At 50.7% G+C, this 18,699-nt stretch overlaps 7 protein-coding genes across 7 annotated transcripts; 3 read left to right on the forward strand and 4 right to left on the reverse strand.

Annotated features, from left to right (window-relative positions):
• Positions 1-17: 17 nt before the first annotated feature.
• N7508_007995 (putative sister chromatid cohesion protein Mis4) lies at positions 18-5,507 on the reverse strand (the record flags this gene model as incomplete). Its single annotated transcript, XM_058466059.1, has 4 exons — positions 18-4,849; positions 4,907-5,043; positions 5,094-5,283; positions 5,345-5,507. 4 exons carry the CDS (start codon positions 5,505-5,507, stop codon positions 18-20), a joined length of 5,322 nt encoding a protein of 1,773 aa, XP_058317387.1.
• A 347-nt stretch (positions 5,508-5,854) lies between these two features.
• On the forward strand, positions 5,855-6,330 carry N7508_007996 (DNA-directed RNA polymerase I core subunit RPA12; the record flags this gene model as incomplete). The annotated part of the gene is made up of 3 exons (XM_058466060.1): positions 5,855-5,969; positions 6,022-6,253; positions 6,312-6,330. 3 exons carry the CDS (start codon positions 5,855-5,857, stop codon positions 6,328-6,330), a joined length of 366 nt encoding a protein of 121 aa, XP_058317388.1.
• Positions 6,331-6,454: 124 nt separating this feature from the next.
• Positions 6,455-7,513, reverse strand: N7508_007997 (deoxyhypusine monooxygenase; the record flags this gene model as incomplete). Its single annotated transcript, XM_058466061.1, has 2 exons — positions 6,455-6,977; positions 7,044-7,513. 2 exons carry the CDS (start codon positions 7,511-7,513, stop codon positions 6,455-6,457), a joined length of 993 nt encoding a protein of 330 aa, XP_058317389.1.
• A 1,073-nt stretch (positions 7,514-8,586) lies between these two features.
• N7508_007998 (ETC complex I subunit) lies at positions 8,587-9,361 on the reverse strand (the record flags this gene model as incomplete). The annotated part of the gene is made up of 3 exons (XM_058466062.1): positions 8,587-8,896; positions 8,954-9,064; positions 9,126-9,361. The coding sequence occupies 3 exons, from the start codon at positions 9,359-9,361 to the stop codon at positions 8,587-8,589; spliced, it is 657 nt and encodes a 218-aa protein (XP_058317390.1).
• Positions 9,362-9,647: 286 nt separating this feature from the next.
• Positions 9,648-10,294, forward strand: N7508_007999 (F1F0 ATP synthase subunit f; the record flags this gene model as incomplete). The annotated part of the gene is made up of 5 exons (XM_058466063.1): positions 9,648-9,695; positions 9,765-9,779; positions 9,920-10,073; positions 10,127-10,192; positions 10,269-10,294. 5 exons carry the CDS (start codon positions 9,648-9,650, stop codon positions 10,292-10,294), a joined length of 309 nt encoding a protein of 102 aa, XP_058317391.1.
• An 820-nt stretch (positions 10,295-11,114) lies between these two features.
• N7508_008000 (uncharacterized protein) lies at positions 11,115-15,211 on the forward strand (the record flags this gene model as incomplete). The annotated part of the gene is made up of 4 exons (XM_058466064.1): positions 11,115-11,369; positions 11,421-11,676; positions 11,726-11,896; positions 11,955-15,211. The coding sequence occupies 4 exons, from the start codon at positions 11,115-11,117 to the stop codon at positions 15,209-15,211; spliced, it is 3,939 nt and encodes a 1,312-aa protein (XP_058317392.1).
• Positions 15,212-16,664: 1,453 nt separating this feature from the next.
• On the reverse strand, positions 16,665-18,581 carry N7508_008001 (NuA4 histone acetyltransferase complex catalytic subunit ESA1; the record flags this gene model as incomplete). Its single annotated transcript, XM_058466065.1, has 6 exons — positions 16,665-16,823; positions 16,888-18,062; positions 18,121-18,155; positions 18,214-18,278; positions 18,386-18,413; positions 18,499-18,581. 6 exons carry the CDS (start codon positions 18,579-18,581, stop codon positions 16,665-16,667), a joined length of 1,545 nt encoding a protein of 514 aa, XP_058317393.1.
• Between the last annotated feature and the right edge of the window lie 118 nt (positions 18,582-18,699).

Below are 18,699 nucleotides of genomic sequence, written 5' to 3' on the forward strand. Positions count from 1 at the left end.
TGGATAAGGCATGTAAATCAATCCCAAGCAAATTCGTCGTCCGGCTCACTAGATTTCTTTCTTCCAGTGGAGCTTTTGCGGCTTTTGGATCGTTTGTTGAGGTTCGAGCTAGAGACGGAGTTCTTGCGCTTCATGGGCCGAGAGCCGGTCAGGCCATTCCCCGTGTCGTCTTCTCCAATGGCGTCGAGACTATCCCCTTCGGCGTCCTCGTCTGCATCCACCCTGAACTCGTCGTCGATGGAAAGCAATGTTGCAAACTCGCGGCACTTTTGGTGCATCGCTTCTTCGCTGTCTAGCGCGGTCATGTTTCTGGCCATAGCTTCCCAGACCTTATCGCCGGTCACTCCATGCACCTTGGTTGCGGTTTTGTTAAGATCCTTTGCGGCAGGTTTTCCGTTGGTCTTGCTATGAGCATTCAGTCCGTAGACACGACGAAGGTGTGTTCGAGCTTCCCAGAGCATTGACAACGACGCGGCTGCAGTCGCCAGTAATCTCAAGGTTGCAGGGTTGGTTGGGCGTGGCATGATTGTCGAAGGCTGCATCTCAGGCGCAAACCCTGGCATCATTCCGTTTGAGGTATCGAATTGGGGCGCGCCAATCGGGGCAGGAGAGATCTCGGTCTCGATAGCGTGTGCAACGATGGTGCCAGTTGACGAAACAATGCGTTCGATACACATAATTGTTGGCATCAGTTCAGCCAATTGAGCGTAATCGAAGAATGCCAGGTTCTGTGATATGAAACGTGACAGGAGAAGGTGTTCCGGGGGAGATCCAGTCACGTCAAGCTTCTTCAATTCAAAGTTGACCTTGGCGCAAAGGTTCGAGAGGAATTTCTTTTGGTACCGACTGTTACTGATTTTGACGATCTCGAATAACTGTGCAAGTTTCGGAATATAAGGTCGTTGCCGGGCCCCATTGGAATCACCAACAACATCACGCTGGTAGTAGAATGCCTCTTGCACGGCTCGCATGTATTCCCGCTCAAACATGGTTTCATACTGCTGGTGCTGGGCTTTGTGGGTATCAAACGCAACTTTCGCGATGTCAGACATGGTAGATGTCTCCAGGGAAACAAGTACACCGGCACATTGCTTCGGGTGCACCAGGCCTTGTCGATTGATACTTGCAATAACCTGAATGGCAGTCAAAGCGTACGCATCCTGGCGCGATTGGGCCACCTGGATCATGTTGGAGAGGAAATTCTGGGCAATCAAGGCAGCAGCACCGTCATTGTCACTGGCCTTCAAGGAGCCGCCCAATCGAGTTGTATCTTCCTGGGCAGCGGTCTCTGCGCTTGGGATGACAGCCTTTTCGGACTTGCCCTCGTGGATGGCAAAGAAAGCTGCAAATGACTTGAGTACAAGGTTTTGCAGGGCTGGAGCGTCTTCCTTGAAGGTTTGAGCAAAGGTCTGCCGGGTACACTCTCGGCCAAATTGACCAGGCCATGATTGGCAGATAGATCCCAGGCTTTCGAGGGCGTTGATTCTCAGGTCCAAGGGCTGGGCTTTTGTAGAAAATGGGACTATGAGATCAACCATCAACCCTGCCACCGATTTGCCAGACCATTTCGGGAAGTCAGTCTTGAACTGCGATGCAAACTTGTCAAGATCGCAATGTCCTCCAACACAGCCTGCAATGCGAATATAACTGTTGGCACGATTCAGATCCGCAATATGCTCACTCGAGGAAATGTCCATATCCTTGTACTTCTTCAGAGGTTTCAGTAATGAGAGTGTCAACTTTACCAGTCGGACAGTATTTTGTAAAACACCGTTGATGGTCCACAAACAGGCCATGACTTCGTTGAGCTCACCACGAGGAAGCCTGGCGATGATTCTGAAGAGATCATTCTGTACTTCCTTCAAAAGAGTGTTGTGTGATGAGGATAAGTATGGAAGAATGCAACGATAAATAACCACAACTGATCGGAAGATGAAAATGTCATCTGAAGTAGAAAGATTCCCGATATAGGGATGGAGAGCTTCCAACTGATCTGGGCTGAACAGCTTTGCGTTTGCCTTGGCGAAAACAGTGATTGTCTGCAAAAGAGCTTGTTGGGACTCTTTGCTGGAATCGGAGTCTTCTATGAGTTTCTCGAACATGGTAGCAACCATAGCCTTGCAAACCTTGAAATTTAATACAGTAGACTTGGATTTATCAGAAAGCACAGCTTGTAGGCAGATGCTGAGAGAATCCAAAGCAGTATCATTGCGTTCGGCCAGGCCAACGATGAGGGCCACCTGTTCGCCAAGAGCAATCTTGAGTTTCGGGCCATCGGATGAATTGATGGAGTCATAGAAGGGAACAAGCCAGATTTCTTCAAAGGTTTGTCGGGCCAACGATGTCACGCTCTCTTCAGCGTCACCTGTACGTTGAAGGAAGCTGTCCAGGATGACTAGCTTCAAATCTCGTCGAGACGTCTTGTGGTATATATCCTTCAACAGTCCAATACAGCGTTTCCGGACACCAGCCGTAGTATCCGCTGCACAGGCGAGAATCCTTCGACAACCTTCTTCTTCGAGCTTGGGCTTCAAGGCAATACACTGGCCAATCAATTGAAGGGCAGAGTCCCGGACCATGGGCGAGGCATCTGTGGTACATCGCAAGATCACGCGCAAGACGGAAGCATCTCTATCGAGAAGATTCGGGTCTTTCTCAAGCATGTAGATGACACTTTTCAGGCTGCGGCTGCGGACTTTGGCCGAATCACCTGTGAAAGAGTTCAAGAGAACCTTGAGAATGGTGTCAAATGCTTTTCCAAAGCCTGAGTTCAAGACTGTCAGGATGTAGGCGAATTTTCCATGAGCATTGGTGATGTTATCGAATTCCTTGTGAGTCTCCAGCCAGCGGGGGTCTGAAAAAGATCTTGTTAGAAGAACAACCAAGTCATTGGTCACATCATCATGTGCCATTTCCTCCTTGTCCTCGGAGTTGTAGTAGATTGTGCAAACGGTTTTGGCCCATTGAGCCAAATAGTAGCCCCGTGCGCTAATCAGTTGCCAATTATCAGAATTCTTGTCCTGCAAAAGGTGTTCGAGCGCCATTCGGTATGGACCAGTGGGCACAATGAGATCTTGCGGGTGCAATGCTCGAGAATTGAATTCTTCGAATTGTTGTTTAAGGTAATCGGTGAGTTCTAAATCGGAATCTTCAAGAGCCGGGAGCATGTGCTGAGCGGTTGCTATCAGGTCTGAGATGGCAGATCCCATCCAGCCCAGGAGCTCAAGTGCCATGCTCTTGGCAGTCGCTGGACTCTTGTCCTGATCAGCGAGGCCAACCATGTGGGATGCCAAGATTCGGAGAAGTAATTCTGCAGCCGGCCAATCAGCAGAACCAAGTACGTTGATCAGATCCTGAGTGAAGAGGTCGAGGATGTTCCTGTATGGCTGATCACCGGTCTTTGTTGAGTTCATAGCACGCTGAACGATGAACTTCACGATGTATTGTGCGGAGCGCATGGCGTTATCAAAAAGTCTGTTGGCTTTAGTCGCGAGGCGTTCCAACGACTCGTTCGACTCGTCGTCATCCGACTCATTGTTCGCGTTGTCTCCACCATCCCCCATGAGCTCGTCATCATCATCATCGGTCTGAGGCTTGATCTGGCGTTTGGACTTTGGTCGCGAGGGTGTTTCCAGTGCCGTTGTCTGAACGAGCTGCAAGACAAGTGCGGTAAGAAGCTGAATATTCTTTCCATCTGCAACCTTGAATTGCCTTGCGTTTTGGCGTGTGGTTGGAAGTTTTTCCAATGAGACCAGAATTTCATCCAGTATGAAGGGTCGTTGTTCAGGATATTTGGAAAACACCTTCGCAAGCACCTCCATCGCACCACGCCTTGCGGGTTCGTATTTTTGATGGCCCAGGGCTGATTCCTTGTCATTGTGCGCGTTTTCCACAAAGATAAGTTTCGAGGCGAAGAACTCAGCGGCTGTGATCGTGCCTTCGGAGACATCAATCCGAGACAGGAAGTCAGCGAAAAGGGTTAGAACCTTCTTACTCTGGTGAACGAGACTTCCAATGATCCGCTTTTGGGTTGAGAAGAAGTGGAAATGTTGGCCGTCTTTGCCACCAGGGCGTGCTTCCACTGCAGGAATGATGCAGTGGTCAAAGACTTGATTAAGAACGTTCGGAATGGCCTCGATGAGATCTTCTGGGCAGAGATCGCGCTCCGTCTGGCGTCCAGACATGGTCTGCAACAACGTCCCAATCGCAAGAAGTGCATTGAATACATCTTCGATCTTCCCCACCCACTCCTGAGATTCAGTCTCATTTGACGAGTCATTTAAGCTTAGATCAGGGGTTTGTGCAACAACTATGGGCTTTTCGCACAGTTTCTGAATCCGATTGAGATAATCAGATGGTATGTCCTGGAGTCGGTCGAATCCTGCGACTTTTCGAATCGCTTTCTGGAGGCGACTGTGAGCATCTGAAGATAGCACCTCTCCATGCACCTCCAATGATCTTGTCTGCACGAATATAGGGTTTGAATTGTCGGCATTCGAGCGAGTTGAAGCATCCGGTTCCAGTTGGTCTTCTGCCTCGAAAACTTCATGAAGGAAGTCTTGCAAGTTTAAAAGAGCCGCATCTGCCTCCGCTTTTTGATCCTTCATTCGTACCGCCGCCTCACCATCAGTCTTCGATTTGACCTTTTTCGTAGCCATCTGACCAATATGAGAGGGGACTGGTTTCATTGGGATTACCACGGATAATTGACTTGAGGATGGAGCTCGTGTTGGCTCAAAAGAAGCTGAGACCGATTTGTTCGTTAGATGGGCACGCTGGTTCAAGGAAGTAATGGTCTTTGGAGTCGAGTCTTTCCTCTCGAGTTTGGTCGTAGATGATGCTTCGGGATCTGATATCAAAGTGTCAATTGGACAAGTCCACAGAGCTGGACTGAGCTAGATCTTACATCTGAAAGCGATGTCGGTAGAGTCAAGCATCATGCGGGCAAAAGAGCCTAAGCTGCTGCGACCAGAAGGAGTTCCATTTGAGGCGTTTGGTCGTAATTGTTGACTGCGAGCGGGGGCACGGGAGAGCTTGAACTTGCTTGAGGATTATGAGTGAAAGGTAAATATAAAGGTACGTGGGATTCTCACAATTCTGTCAATTCATGTCCATCCAGCAACTGTTGCAGATATTCCCGGGACGTCTCTAAACGACTAGATTCATCCTGTCCGGACTGGATCTCCGCGTCCAATCCACCCAGCGTCTTACGGCCTTCTTGCAGTACATGGTTGATCGAGGTAGTATTCGAGGGTCGGCCGACGTCCGGCCGAATGATACAGTCTGCGCGAACAGTCCATCAGTCAGTTGGCTGGCGTTGAGAAGAGGATTCGGATACACAAACCGAGGCCAAATACAGGCGCGCTGGACATAGAAGAGTACTGTAGAGCCTCTTCTACGGATAGTGACCGCGGCTGATTCTGGAGCTGCATGTTGGATCTGGAGGCCTGCATCTGGTCATAGCCGTTGATAACCACCTGGACGGCCGGGCGTCCATTCTGGTCCATGATTGTGGTTAGGTCAAAGAAGGTAGGCGCTGGTCATGAGAAGGTTGACATGCTCCTGAGAGAGACATGACAGAAACTTTATATTCCTTATGACATCCCTGGGTCATTCAAACATAAAACAACAAAAAATTGAGAGATAGCTGTTCAAGCTACGGTCAAGTAAGTTCACCAATTCCGTATGAGTGACGGCACGTCTACTGCCACGCGTGACCGCCTGTCGGAGGCTCGTGCGCCAAAAAAAAGTTGCATGTTCGAGTCGTTGCGCTGAAGGCCTATCTCGTTCGTCACTTTGCTCTTTTTTTAATTTCCTGCATTTTTTTTGGACTCCCTTCCTTGCTTTGATCAATATGTCTGTCATAGGTTCTTTGATTTTCTGCACAGATTGCGGTAATCTCCTACGAGAGTCTACCGGCAATGCTGATGCGATTCTTCACTGTGATGTCTGCGGCACTCGGAACAAAGGTGAGTGAATTGTGTTTTTAACTTTGATATTGTCTTCTAATTCCACTTACAGACACTATTCCTCAAACTACCGTTTCCGAGTCCAAGCCTTCCGCATTCCCTTCAGCACTGAGAGCCAAACGATCGGCAGTCCAGACCCTGTCAGCGGCAGACCGCATGACCGAAGCTATCATCGAGCGTGACTGTCCTGACTGTGGGCGGAAGGAGATGTTTTGGACTACAGTGCAGCTGCGCAGTGCTGATGAAGGAAGTACTGTATTCTATCGATGTGTTTGCGGTTTCAAGTATGCCAGCCCACTTCAAGCTCTCTCGATTTTTCTCCGCTAATGACTTTTTCTATAGGGAAACTTCAAACAACTAGTTTGGATATTCGGATTGTACAAAAGATGTTGAACTGGTCTATTTTTGGAGAAAGGCTGTATAACTAGCGGGACAAGAGTATCAAAATCACGACGTCACGAATCAATTTTTTTTTGGCATATCCATCATGCAGCCGCAACTTGCTCGGCACTTCCTGGCAACAGCGCATATTCGACTTCACCATTCTTCTCAAACTCTGCCATGTCAAGAGCCACAATGACACTATCTCTGACAACCTGATCGGGGTCGTTCAAGAACTTCTTCAAGGTCTCCTCCACACCCTCTTCCTCGCCAAGGCTGCCCAGAGCCTCCGCCGCTTCGTGTCGCACCATACCGGCCTCTGACAGGTCGCTCAGCGATTCTGTGAGACTGGGGATGGAGGCGGGGTGGCAGAGTTGTCCGAAGACAAAGGCAACTTCGTGACGGAAGAGGGCAGAGGGGTCCTTGAGGCCCTTGGCGAGCGCATTGACAGCGTCAACTGCGGTGGGGAGGTCTGGGGGCGAGGCAAGATCACGCAGACCGAACATAGCACGGTATCTTTGGAACAGAGGAAGCTTGGTGTCAAGCAGTGTCTTTTCCAGGTCGGGGACGTTGGGTTCGCTGGCCTCCAGGGGCATGGGAGGAGCAGGGTCGATAGATGTGAAGTCACTGTAGATTCAAGATAAAAATGTCAGCAATCTCTTCGCTGTATGCAGTGTGACGCGCAAAACGTACCTAGGCTTCAACTTCTCAGCCTTGCGCTCCTCGGAGTTCTCCCACAGAATGCGGTCGACGGCAATATCGCAGGTCTCACGGATGATGTCCAATTCCTTCTGATCATCTCTAAGCTTCTTGAGGATTTCCAAGCTGTCCTCGTAGCCGAGAGCGCCCAGCGCCTCTGCGGCCTCGTGGCGGCACATCGCATCCTCCTTGGTATCTTCCACGACTTGCTGCAGGTATGCGACAGAGCCAATGTTCTTAGTTTGACCGAGACAGTAGGCGAGCTCATGCTTGAGTAGAGCTGAGGGTGAGGAAAAGCCGGCGGCAATTGCTTCGATGGCGGGGAGGGTCTGCTCGGTGGGAGGCTGCAGGCACGCCAGGTGCTTGAGAGAGAAAAGGGCGCGGAATCGGCGCGCAAGTGGCTCAGATTCGGAGACAAGAACCTTGCGGAGAGAAGGAACGGTAGTATCTATTTCGGCGGTCATTTTGAGGGTGTGGTGAACAAAAAGGGTCGGAGGTGGGAATGAAAAGTTGTTAATCTTTTTAATCTTATCAATTTTTAGAGTGGGGGGTGGGTGGGTGGCGGGGCCGATTTGGCCTTTAGCTGCGCATACTTTTCTGCTCGTACGTTCCTATTCTCCCTGCTTCCGGTGAGACTGCTATATGCCAATTACAATTTAATCAATTTGAGGTGTGTTGATTTTTGAAGCATTCCATTCTTGCTGTTGGACAGTATTGTGACTTGCAGAGATATATATTGGTCATGTTTCCACATATCTGCAGTTTCAGCAAATCTAAACATACCCCAGATACATAGAAATTCATGAAAGAAGAGTAAACAAGTATGTTTTAGCTTGAATAAATATACAAACTGCCAGCAAATATATATCATGTGTTATTTGAAAACAAGACTGTAAGCCTAAAGAGAGAGAGAGAGCCAAGGCACAAGTGCCCTAAATCGAGCTTGCCCTAATAAATGACCACTGCTGTGTCAAAGCTCCTATGATACTACACTGTGCCAAGATACATTCGAACCGACACGACTCGAGCATTGTTATATTAAGGACAACATTGGATGCTTAAACATTCGAGCATCCACTGGCGCGTGTGTCTGACAACACTATTTAACGAGTGAAATGCCCAGAAAACCAAGTGCACCGGAAAGTCTGGTATAGCGGGTCTGAAAGCATATTACTATTCATAACATTATTTTCTGAACGTATTTGGCTATGCTTGAATGGAAATTTCATAACATAGCGGACTAGCATATAGGTAAACGGCAACTAGCAACCCAGTCAGATGGACAGTCCTGAACAATGAGGTGTAATCCAACGTCATGATAAACAGTAAGCAGGTAGGAAAGTCGCAACTTTTGCATCGAAGTCATTTTAGAGAAGAATTAATTTCAGTCCTCGGTCTTTTCTCTTGCCCGCCTCTAGCTTTCTATTCGGAATACCATTCGATAAGCTCATGGTCATTGCTTGAAATTGAAAAGCTTGGGATTGATTTCAAGAGATAAAACTGGCAAATATGTACATTATACAGCACGAAGGTCAAATCATTTGGTCTTGATGTGCTTGATCTTCTTGGATTCGTGAAGGAAGTTGTTGGCGTAGGCCTTGGGCACGAAACGGCGCTCGTTTGGCTCCTGGACAAAGTATTCGTAGCCCTGCTTTTGGGCAAAAGCAATGGCGTCTTCCTTGGACTTAAACTTGATGTTAGTGCCCTGCATGCCGTCGGCGGACGATTGCCAGCCCATGAGAGGGTTCTCCCAGCGGTGACCGCGCTGCAAGATATCCCAATCCATGCGCCAGTGGTGCTGGTGCCAGGTACCAGACTGTGTTGCAGCCTTAGTGGGACGGTAGATGCTGTGTCAAAGTTAGTATGTGAGAGCTAGGTATTATGTTGAAATCTATAGAACGTACCGCACAGTACGGGCCTGGAGATCGGTAGGGGCTCCGGAGAGGACAGCGCCGGGGAGAGAGTCACCGGGCTCACTGCCATCCATGACGCGCTTGGGCACCGGGGAGAATTGCCTGCATTGACGCCAATGGTTAGTGGAAGGATCTGCGACGGAACTAGAAGGGGATCTCGTACGAGGTACCGTGATCGATGGTAGCCTCATAGTCGGGCTGGTGACGGGCCATAGACTCGGAGGGACTCTCCTTGTTGATCAAGGAGCTGCTCGAGTGAGTCGTGGTGGGAGCCTCGGACGGGGTGGTCTTCACGATGGGAGCGCCCTTGGCGCCATTGGAGACAAAACGCGCATTGAGGGGCGCAGAAATTCTGCTAGCGCGAAGGGTAGCGGCACCCCTAATTCTGAAAAGCGACATTATGTCTTTTGGATGGGTGGAATGGTCGTTGCCAAAGAGGAAGCATTTCAAGGTGTGGTTTGCCTGCAATTCGCAAGTCACGACACCACCGAATATGGTTTAGCGGGTCTTGGCTTTCCGACCACCCGCAGGGCTCGGTTTGTTCCTCCTTCCTCCTCCATCAGCTTTCTTTGGTTCACTTGCGCTGCAATCAACGTAAGTCCACGACGTCTCCGCCTCCCGAATACTCATTGAGAGTTCCTCTATCCTGTGCGACCAATTTCTGACACCCTCCAGCCCAGACAAGATGAGCTACATCGCCCGCCGAGGTCTCTCGACCTTGATCCCCCCCAAGGTAAGGACACTATCATTGATGACTATTAGGGTCATACACCTCTGCGATTGATGCTAACTTTCACTCTAGGTCGCCTCCCCCAACGTGAGTTACCCATCCCGCTGTCATCGTTGACATTGCGCACCCTGTCTACACCCGTCCCGCCCCGAAGTCGTTTTCGTGCGAGCCATCGACATCGTTGATTCCCAAATATTTCTCGACTTGATCGCTGACGTTTCTTCAAGGCTATCGGTGCCGCTCAGGATGCTGCCCGTATGGAGCGCGTTGTGAACTTCTACGCCGGTCTTCCCCGTGGCCCTGCCCCTACCGTCAAGGCTACCGGTATCATCGGCCGCTACCAGGCTCGCTACTTCAGCGGCAAGAACGCCTCTGGTGTCCGTACGTATAATCCAACCGTTACTTGATATTCGCATGTATACTGATCGACACAGCCCTTGTCCACGCCATTGGTGGTATCCTGATTCTGGGTTACAGCATGGAGTACTACTTCCACCTGCGTAAGCTCTCCCAGCCATCTATCATGCTCTTTCTTGATCCATGAGTCTCGAATAATAGCTGACGCTTCACCAACAGGCCACCACAAGAACCACCCCCACTAAGCTTTCCCCTTTGACCCAATGCACGGAGGACTGATGTATATACTGGATCCTCACTTTCAGTGCAAGGGAATGTCTTGGTTTTAGCGAGAATCTTAGAATCTCACTGTGTTTCAATATCTGATTTATGCCGCTTTTTTTCGTGTAGTTCTAAACGTAGAGTATGAAATCTGGTGAAACCTAGCTGGCGGGCTCTTTCCTCACTTTTTCGTAAAAACGGCGTGCAGCCTCACGCCGAAAGTATTATTTCTTGTCCATCTTCTGCGTACAACATTACACACAGATTAAACCTCCGATAAGTCGCAAATAGGGCGTCAAGCAAGGTGTGTGGGCAGATACACCTCACAACTTTCGTCCGGGCCACGCTAACCGAAAACAGCGACCCTCAGCTTCAACCCGAGTTGACACTTGAATCTTGTATCATCCTCCCTATTCTTGTACCATCAACCCTCCTCACTCAGAAAGTCGCCCCCTTGGACCTCCTCCCGTCTCTGGGATTTCTTGCGCTGCGGACTCTCCTAACGCACGCGCCCTCCGATTCCGCCGTACTCTCCACTTGACACGGCTACCCCATCAGCTTTCGAAGACTGTTGGCCGAATCATATCTGGTTGTAGAATCCCATTTCTTCAGGGTGCAACCAGTCGAGCTAGCAGTGCAACCGTGGCGATCCTTGATATCTGACGATAGGTATGTGTTCTTGGGCAACCCGCATGGCCGATCCGCAGCTGCCTTTTGAGCCCCCCCGGAACCCATGCTCTCATCACCGAGGGCGCTTTGCTGATATTATCGCAATTGTTGCTGTGGACAGATTCGAGTATTGTTATGGCAGAGCAGAGCAACCGCGATGTGGTAGATCAGACCCTGTCGGGCGGCGAGCCCTCGCCTTCCGACGTTCCTGCGAGTACCAACGACAATCTATCTGCTGGAGGGGACGCAGGGAAGACCGAACATATCGCAATGAACAACGCTACATCAAACAACTCACGCTTGAACCAGCAGAACCACGAGACCACCGACATGCTTGATTCACGAGGGGAACGGACTGGAAGTGACAAAGATCCTGTGGGCTCTGTGACAGTGAGCTATGCTGTTGGAAACGTCTCGAAGCGCGTGCTGACTTGGGCGCAGGATAATAGCAAACAGGGCGCTGGAGTTGTTGCGACAAGGGTCCTTGAACTAAACGGAATTGCATCGGCATCGGATGGCGGAGATGATACAGCGTCACAAGGTGGTTCGGAATCTGATGCAAGTCGAACGGATAGCAGAAACCATGCGCGAAGTGGCTCTGTCAAAAAGCCAGGCTCATTCAAGCCTGTTTCCTTCGCCAAGTTCTCAGTACCCAAGGTTGCGGGAGCTCCAACACCCCCGAAGGCCCCTGAGAAGGGTATGTTCTTAATCAAGGATCTTCTGATGACCAGCACTGACCTGTGTAGTGCCTTCAGCTTCAAGTACACCACTCGGTACCCCGCAGCCAAGCTCTCGACCACGACTTGTCGCAAAGACTACCGCCGGGATGCGTGATTCGTTTTCAAAGACTGGGGCAGGCGGAGGCAATACTGGTGGATCAGGTCCTGATCCCAACCAGGTCTGGAACAAGAATCGGCGTATGTTTTTAGCTTGATTGAGCGGGAGCTACCTGAGCTGACGTTGATATCTGTATAGCTGTCCAGCCTCCTCCACCGAAGCACTTGACCGACGAAGAGTTGAAGCAGCAATACGGCATTCATATGACTTCGCGTATCCAAGAAGATGGTGCTGTTAGCTCTGAAGCGAAATGGGCGGATATCGATGATGACGAAGATGATTGGGCCCCCGAGACGATCGAGTGGACAGATGGAACTAAGGTCACTCTCACTCACACTGACCCTCCACCAGCTCCCAATCAGCCAGAACCTAAGGAGGCGCCTTCTGCAGAACATCCGCCCGCTACGAAAGAGCCTCTTAAGTTTGCACCGAAACCAACGACGTCAATCGGACCAAATCCCACCATTCTCAAACTAGGAGCGAATGCTGAACGTCAGGCAAGGACTGCAAGTGCTTCGTCCAAGGGCACAAATGACAATGTCCAATCTAGCTCTACGAGCCCAGCACCACCCTCCAAGTCTCCATGGGCCACCTTACCACCGGTTGAAAGAGTTTCTCCAGTCAGTGCTCCGATGCAGCCTCCTCCTCATCAGCTGCGCATGCCTATGAGCCATTCTCAGGGTCCGAGAGATGAGGGATATCATGGCCAATTACCACCAAAGGAGATTGCAGCAGACGATTTCAACCGCACATGGAAAGATACCCAGTCAGGTGCTCCTCGAGAACTCTACAATTCTCGATCCGGCCGGTATGAGCCAGTGGCAGATACTCGGAGACCATCATGGCGTCCTGACCAGCATCCTCGAGCCCCTGCTGTGTTGCAGAGAGCAAATGAGCACTCAGGTGGGCCAGCCGAACCATCTGCTGCATTCCAAACGCACAGATCCAGCCACCAGGATGGTCCAGGTTGGGGTCGTCGTCGAACATCGTCGAATGTGAGCGGTGGAAGTGGAGGGTATGGTCGTAGGATGTCTTTCGGCCGACCCGATGCACCCCCAAGATTTAACGATGTTCGAAGAGGCTCGCAGGTGAATGGAATGGTGGATCCAGCCTTAATCGATCGGGAGCAGCCCCACGGGAAAGATGAGATGCATTCATCTGGGCCCAACGGGACAGCGCGTTCGGTTGTTGATGTAGGTGACTCTCCTGCGGAGGCACAGGTACCAGTTCCTCAAATACCCCAGGAGGATCCTGTTGCTATGCAAGAGCGTATCATGAAGGAGAAGCGTCTAGAGGCGCGGCAGCGAAGAATTGAACAAGAGGAGAAGGAGGATGCGGCTAAAAGGGAGAGGATAAGACAGCGACTCGAAGCAATGGGTCCTGCACCAGAGAAGAAGATTCCGGAAAATCGCAATTCTCACTCTCAATCCCATCAGCAAACTCATCCTCTTCACCATCCTCCCCCGCCATCTCCCTCGCAACTTCACCATCACCCTGCCTCCGCCATCTCTTCACCTCCAAAGCCCCCGGTCCCTGAGCCATCTGGCGAACCCAAACAGTATGGTATGATGAAAGTACACCATCCCGATTCTGTCAAGAAACTCGTGGCTTCACATGATCGTGAGCGGACTTCCGACAAACATCATCCTCGACACGTTCCTTCACCAAACCAACAGAAGCGTGACCACCCTTCTGCACCTGGTGGCCAAGATCAAACCGAGTCGCAGTCCCCAGTTCAGAACAAAGCTGATACGAAACCCGAAGAGCAGCATGGTCCCCAGTGGCGTGCCAATCTGAATGTTTCTCACTCTCCTTGGTCTACAAACCCTAACATTGGGGTGAATCCTCCTTCTGTCAACAACCCTTGGAAGCCTCTGGGAAGTGACCGAACTCTCACTCTCGGCAACGGTATTTTCGATCAGCCTTTGGGCTTTGCATCTCGTGAAGTTCCTCTTCGCAGTCAACTCGGGTTAGATCAAGCAACGATGCCTGCACCCAACTTCCCTGGCCCTCAAGAGCCAAACGTTCCTACCCTTCCGTCGCCTGAGACCAAACACCCCTCTCTTGACAAGATGACTCCTATCGGCCACCCTCGTCCTATTGGACCTCCGAGCTCACAGCAAAATCACGCAGCAGCTTTGAAGGCTTGGAACAATTTCCACGAGGTTGCCGCTAAACAAGAGGCCGAGGATGCGCGCAACTTTATGGCCCAATTCAAGGAAAAACGCGAGAAGGGAATCACCAGGCCCATCATCCTCAACGAGACTTGGAATCAGGTTCGAGTCAACGAGGACGGCTCGCGCAAGGTCATTAAGACTACCGAGAGAACCCATTCCAATGTTAAGGATACTGTTGCCCCTTCGAACCCACTGACCGAGCTTGATACCCCCGCGGATGGCTTTGTCAATGCTGAGCCCAATGCACGCACCGCACCTACTCGCAGCTCGCGCTTTTTCCCTCAGGGCACCGAACAGCAGAAGCGCCAGGTTACCGAGAAGGAGCGCAGCCCTTCTCCACCTCCTCCGGAGGAAATGTCCAGCCACCATCCTGTTTACTTTGGAGACTCGGATCGTCCTCTTGTCCATCTGCCTACCCCGAAGCCTCCCAAGCCTGTTGTAAAGTTGCCCCCTAAGGCAGCCGCAGCCGCCACTGCTACTGCTACCGTTGCTGCTCCCGCCCCCGCAGCCGCAGCCGCAGCCCCGGCTCCTTCTTTCGCGTCCATGGCAGCAGCCCCACCACGAAAGGCTGCTCCCTCTGCGCCCTCTGCTCCCTCCGCTTCAAATGCTGTCTCATGGCAAGCCAAATTTGATGATCTCTTCGGCAAGTCCACGCCACCTGATAGGAAGAGTGTCCTGGCTGTTACTTCTGCTTCCAAGGAGCCTCTCCCTGTCCACGTTTCCGGAGCCGCTGTCTCTTTACCCCGAGTTGTCGTCGATTCGCAGCCCGGAGATGGCGATCTCGCTGTCCGCCAGGTTGAAGAGCAGGATGAGATGTTTGAGGACCGCGAGCCGGGCTCTCTGCCTGCTGTTCGTGTGCCTCCTATGGCACCTCCCATGGCATGGGCCCCAGTGAAGTCTCGTTACAAGAACACCAAGCCGGTAAACGCCCAGAGCCTCCGAGTTTTCCTAGTCGGAGCAAATGACATTGACCACCATGGCAATACTCGAGTTACAATTCGTGTCCCCGGTGGCACCCCTACTCAAGTTTTGCTCCCCAGGAAGGCTGGAACCCTTACTCCTCGTCATCACAACCCCGCCAACCCCAGCAAACCTCGCAAGACAAATAATAAGTCTCGAGATGCTGCTGGCGGGGGTCCCAAGAAGTCCGGCCCTCAAGGCTCTTCTCAAGGCACTTCTGGATCACGATACCGAGGCTGGAGCCCTGAAACCAAATAGAGAGATTCAGCTTTGCAATGACACGCTTGACCAATGGGATCCTCGGTGCCTCTTTTCACCTCTGAGAGCTGTGCCATGGTTCTGCAGCAAGATCTGATCAGTCTTGCCCAGTTTAATGTCTTGCAATCAGCAATAACCTCAAGTGAACATCGCCCACTTTGCTTTTGCTCAGAGTTGGCTTCTCATTTCATACCCTCACGTTTCTTTCGTGTTATGTACCTTCCAATTCCCCGTGCCCACCCCCTTCTACTCAGGACTCCAGCCTTCAGAATCTCCGCACGTCTCTGTGATGTATGGATACCTGGGCTGCTTATTCTGGATGTCCTGTGTATGTTACCCCAATCGCCGCGATGGCGTCTGCTTTTGAACAAGCAGGCTCCCAGGCCCCGATTTTCGTTGCGAGCTAGTCGGTCACGAACTAGTCTTGACGTGATTTCCTCAGCACTATCAATTCATCATTAAGCAATTTTCATGTCTTATGCAAACTCGTAGTATTTAAGTAAGCTAAGTTCCATGCTTTGTAGGTGGTGTCTATTCTTCCTTGGGCGTGTCGATAATCTCAACTCTGCCAACCCCTAGCAAACTTCTTTATTTTAGTTCTTGCTAGAACCCCAAAAACTAATTCACCCAACTGCCAGGAAGATACTCTGTCTGTCTCATGCAAGATTGAAGTTTCATTAACCGCGAAGCCCACTTCAAACTATTTGCTGACATTCACAGACCGTGCCTTCGATCGACGTCCTTAGAACCCTCCGGTCCATCGTACACGATTACCTTTCACCAAAGCATAGATACAGGACCACAGTATCAAGGACCTGATAACAACCAGTCAAAAGGCGCAGTCGTATTTTCGAGGAGACATTCAGAATGTTTTAGGCGCTGCTGGATTGCTCTTCGTGAATGGAGCAGGATGTCTGCTTTGCATGGATGGGATGATATAAGATTGCTCCGTAAGCTTGAACCCTTGCTCATTGATGATTCAATAAACATCATAAAATGCATATATAGGATCATGTTGATCTTCAATACGAATTTGAAGATCTCCCGTACGTACAGTTGACGTCTAGTTTCGCCGGCTTAGGGCTGGCTCCTATGTGCTCTTGTACAGCTGTCAATGGACTCATACAAATTCAACTAGAAGGGAAAATCAGCATTAGAAAGCAAACCACAGTATCGAGCAGATAAAGACAAAATTTCAGGTCATCGATTATTCCTCGAATGTATAATGATCTTTCAAGCACACGTAGCAAGGTAACAAGTGGCATAATGTACAAAACAAGTGAGAGAAATAGGTATCAACCGAAGAAACAAGAGCCCCATAAACACCATTTTCTCAAAATACGCCCATCCATCCAGACCTAGCCCAGACCCCAAACTCATTAGATAACCAGTCAGATAATAACAACTCCCAGATCAAAGTAACGGCAAACGAGACGAGAAGCACAAGCTTGGCCTACCAGTTCCAGGTTCGGCTGGAAGCTGTGAAGACGGGTGGCTTCCACTGGAGACGGGTAGGATCAATCTTACGCGCGCCCTTGACCTCTTCTTTTTTGAGGCGCTTGTTGTGTTCCTCGACGACATGGTCTGTGAGGACGATGACCCAATTGCCCTTCTGCAAAGCTAGTTAGCAATCCCATCCCTATGTATGGTACAGTATAGTGGGAATCAAAACTTACGTAGTACCGGAGCATGTTGAACACAACCAATGTCTCGTGAACATCCTTTTCAGTCATGGAAGTAAGCACAGCCAATTCGTTCTCGCTCATTGCTTCGCGGTTTGGTTCGATGAGTAAGTCCACTAATGTCTCGCGCCAGTACTGGCGATAACCGAGCAGACCTAAGTCACTGAGTGGTTTCTCGGGGGAGCCGAGCTTGCCTTCGCGCTTGCTGAGCTCGTAGCTGAAGGAAATGAGTAGACGACCGAAGCCGCGGCGTTGATACTGGGGAAGTGTCATGATACACGCCAGGTTGTATCCCTCTGCGGAGTCTTTCTCCTTGGAGAAGTAACCGACGAGATGGCAGCCTGTCTCGTCGCGCGTACACATGCAGTAGAAGAGAAATGGGTCGACGTCGTAGTAGAGGGTCTTGTGGTCTAGGAAGAGTTTACTCAGGAGACAGAGGTTGCGGCACCAGGTTCGCTGACGGCGGCCGTCAACTTCGAAGAAGGAGATGTAGTCGTCACGGTAGATCTCGTTGCCGGGTGGGTGGACAAGGGTGCACTTGGCGCGGTGTCGCTCAAAGGCACGTTTATTGTCGAAGTAGCTGAGGCAGAACTCGTCGATGTAGACCAGATCCACGTCCGAGAAGGAATCTGGGTATGGCGAGAAATACCACGGCTCGACATCATACTTGCCCATCTGGAGTCGGGTCAAGTTTCGGACACGATGGATTTCCGTTGGGTTCTGTGTCATACTGCCGCTTGTACGCAGTCGTTCGATTTCTTCGCCACGAGTGATTACCTCGCCCGACGCTGTTTTGACTTCGCCTTCTTTGGGGGATTGGGTTTCCGCTGAGACATCTGGCATTTCTGCATCTTCGAGATCTACAGTCTTTGGTGTGCCGACAGTTGAAACTACCTCTGATGGGAATAGGGATGTATCACCGGGCGTCTCGACACTGAGGTTCTCTTTCCCACCAGCCTTTGAAGGTCGTGAAGCCTTGCCGACATTCACATTCTTGCCACCCAATGCATCGGGTGTCTGTGACACATCGCGACTGTCGGCACGAGCACGCTTATTCGTATTCTTGCTGGGTGCTTTGTTGGCAGCGGCAGTCTTCTTCTTATCAGCCTTTTCAGGCTGAGGCCATTCAACCTCATGCGAGAGATCGATACGCGAAGACGAAACCCATTCTGGACCCATGTTAGATCAAAATAGATACAGTAAGGGGACTGCTGCAACACAACTCACCATCAAGACGCTTGTTGAAGTCGACATAGTGTACGCTGTAATTGAACATCAGCACTGACTCGAAGCATGAAAAGAGAACAATGTCAAACATACTAGAAAGAAGGTCCGTCCTTTCGCTGCCTGATGGACAGAATCTCAGCTTTGCGCAGCTCCCCATCCTATCAACAACAGTCAGTATTAAAGCTAGACAATTGATCCAGTCCAACGACGCCAGTCATCACGTGATGCGATCACTAGAATCTGCAACCGAAGGGCCAAAACTGACCTTCTGCACCATGGCCTTCACACCGATTCTATGAGAGCAGTTAGCACTTGCGACCGAGAAAAGTGCCTACGGGCACCCCAGGGCAATTGTTTCATGCATAAAAAGCGACATACCGGATAGTATTGAGGGTGGCCATGCCCTTCTCAACAGGGTCGGGGGTCCCCGTCGCCTCCCCCTGGGAATCTCGGACACCCATCTTGCTAGACTGGCAGTAGGTCTGAACGAAGCAATTTCCGAGATGAAAACTGATGAAATGGCGTTGTTAAGGGTTCACTTGGGTGATGCGCTCATGGGTTGTGACGGGAAAGGGAGGA

This window comes from Penicillium antarcticum (assembly GCF_028974205.1).
Source record: "Penicillium antarcticum strain IBT 31339 chromosome Unknown utg000008l_segment0_segment0, whole genome shotgun sequence".
Classification (NCBI taxonomy): domain Eukaryota; kingdom Fungi; phylum Ascomycota; class Eurotiomycetes; order Eurotiales; family Aspergillaceae; genus Penicillium; species Penicillium antarcticum.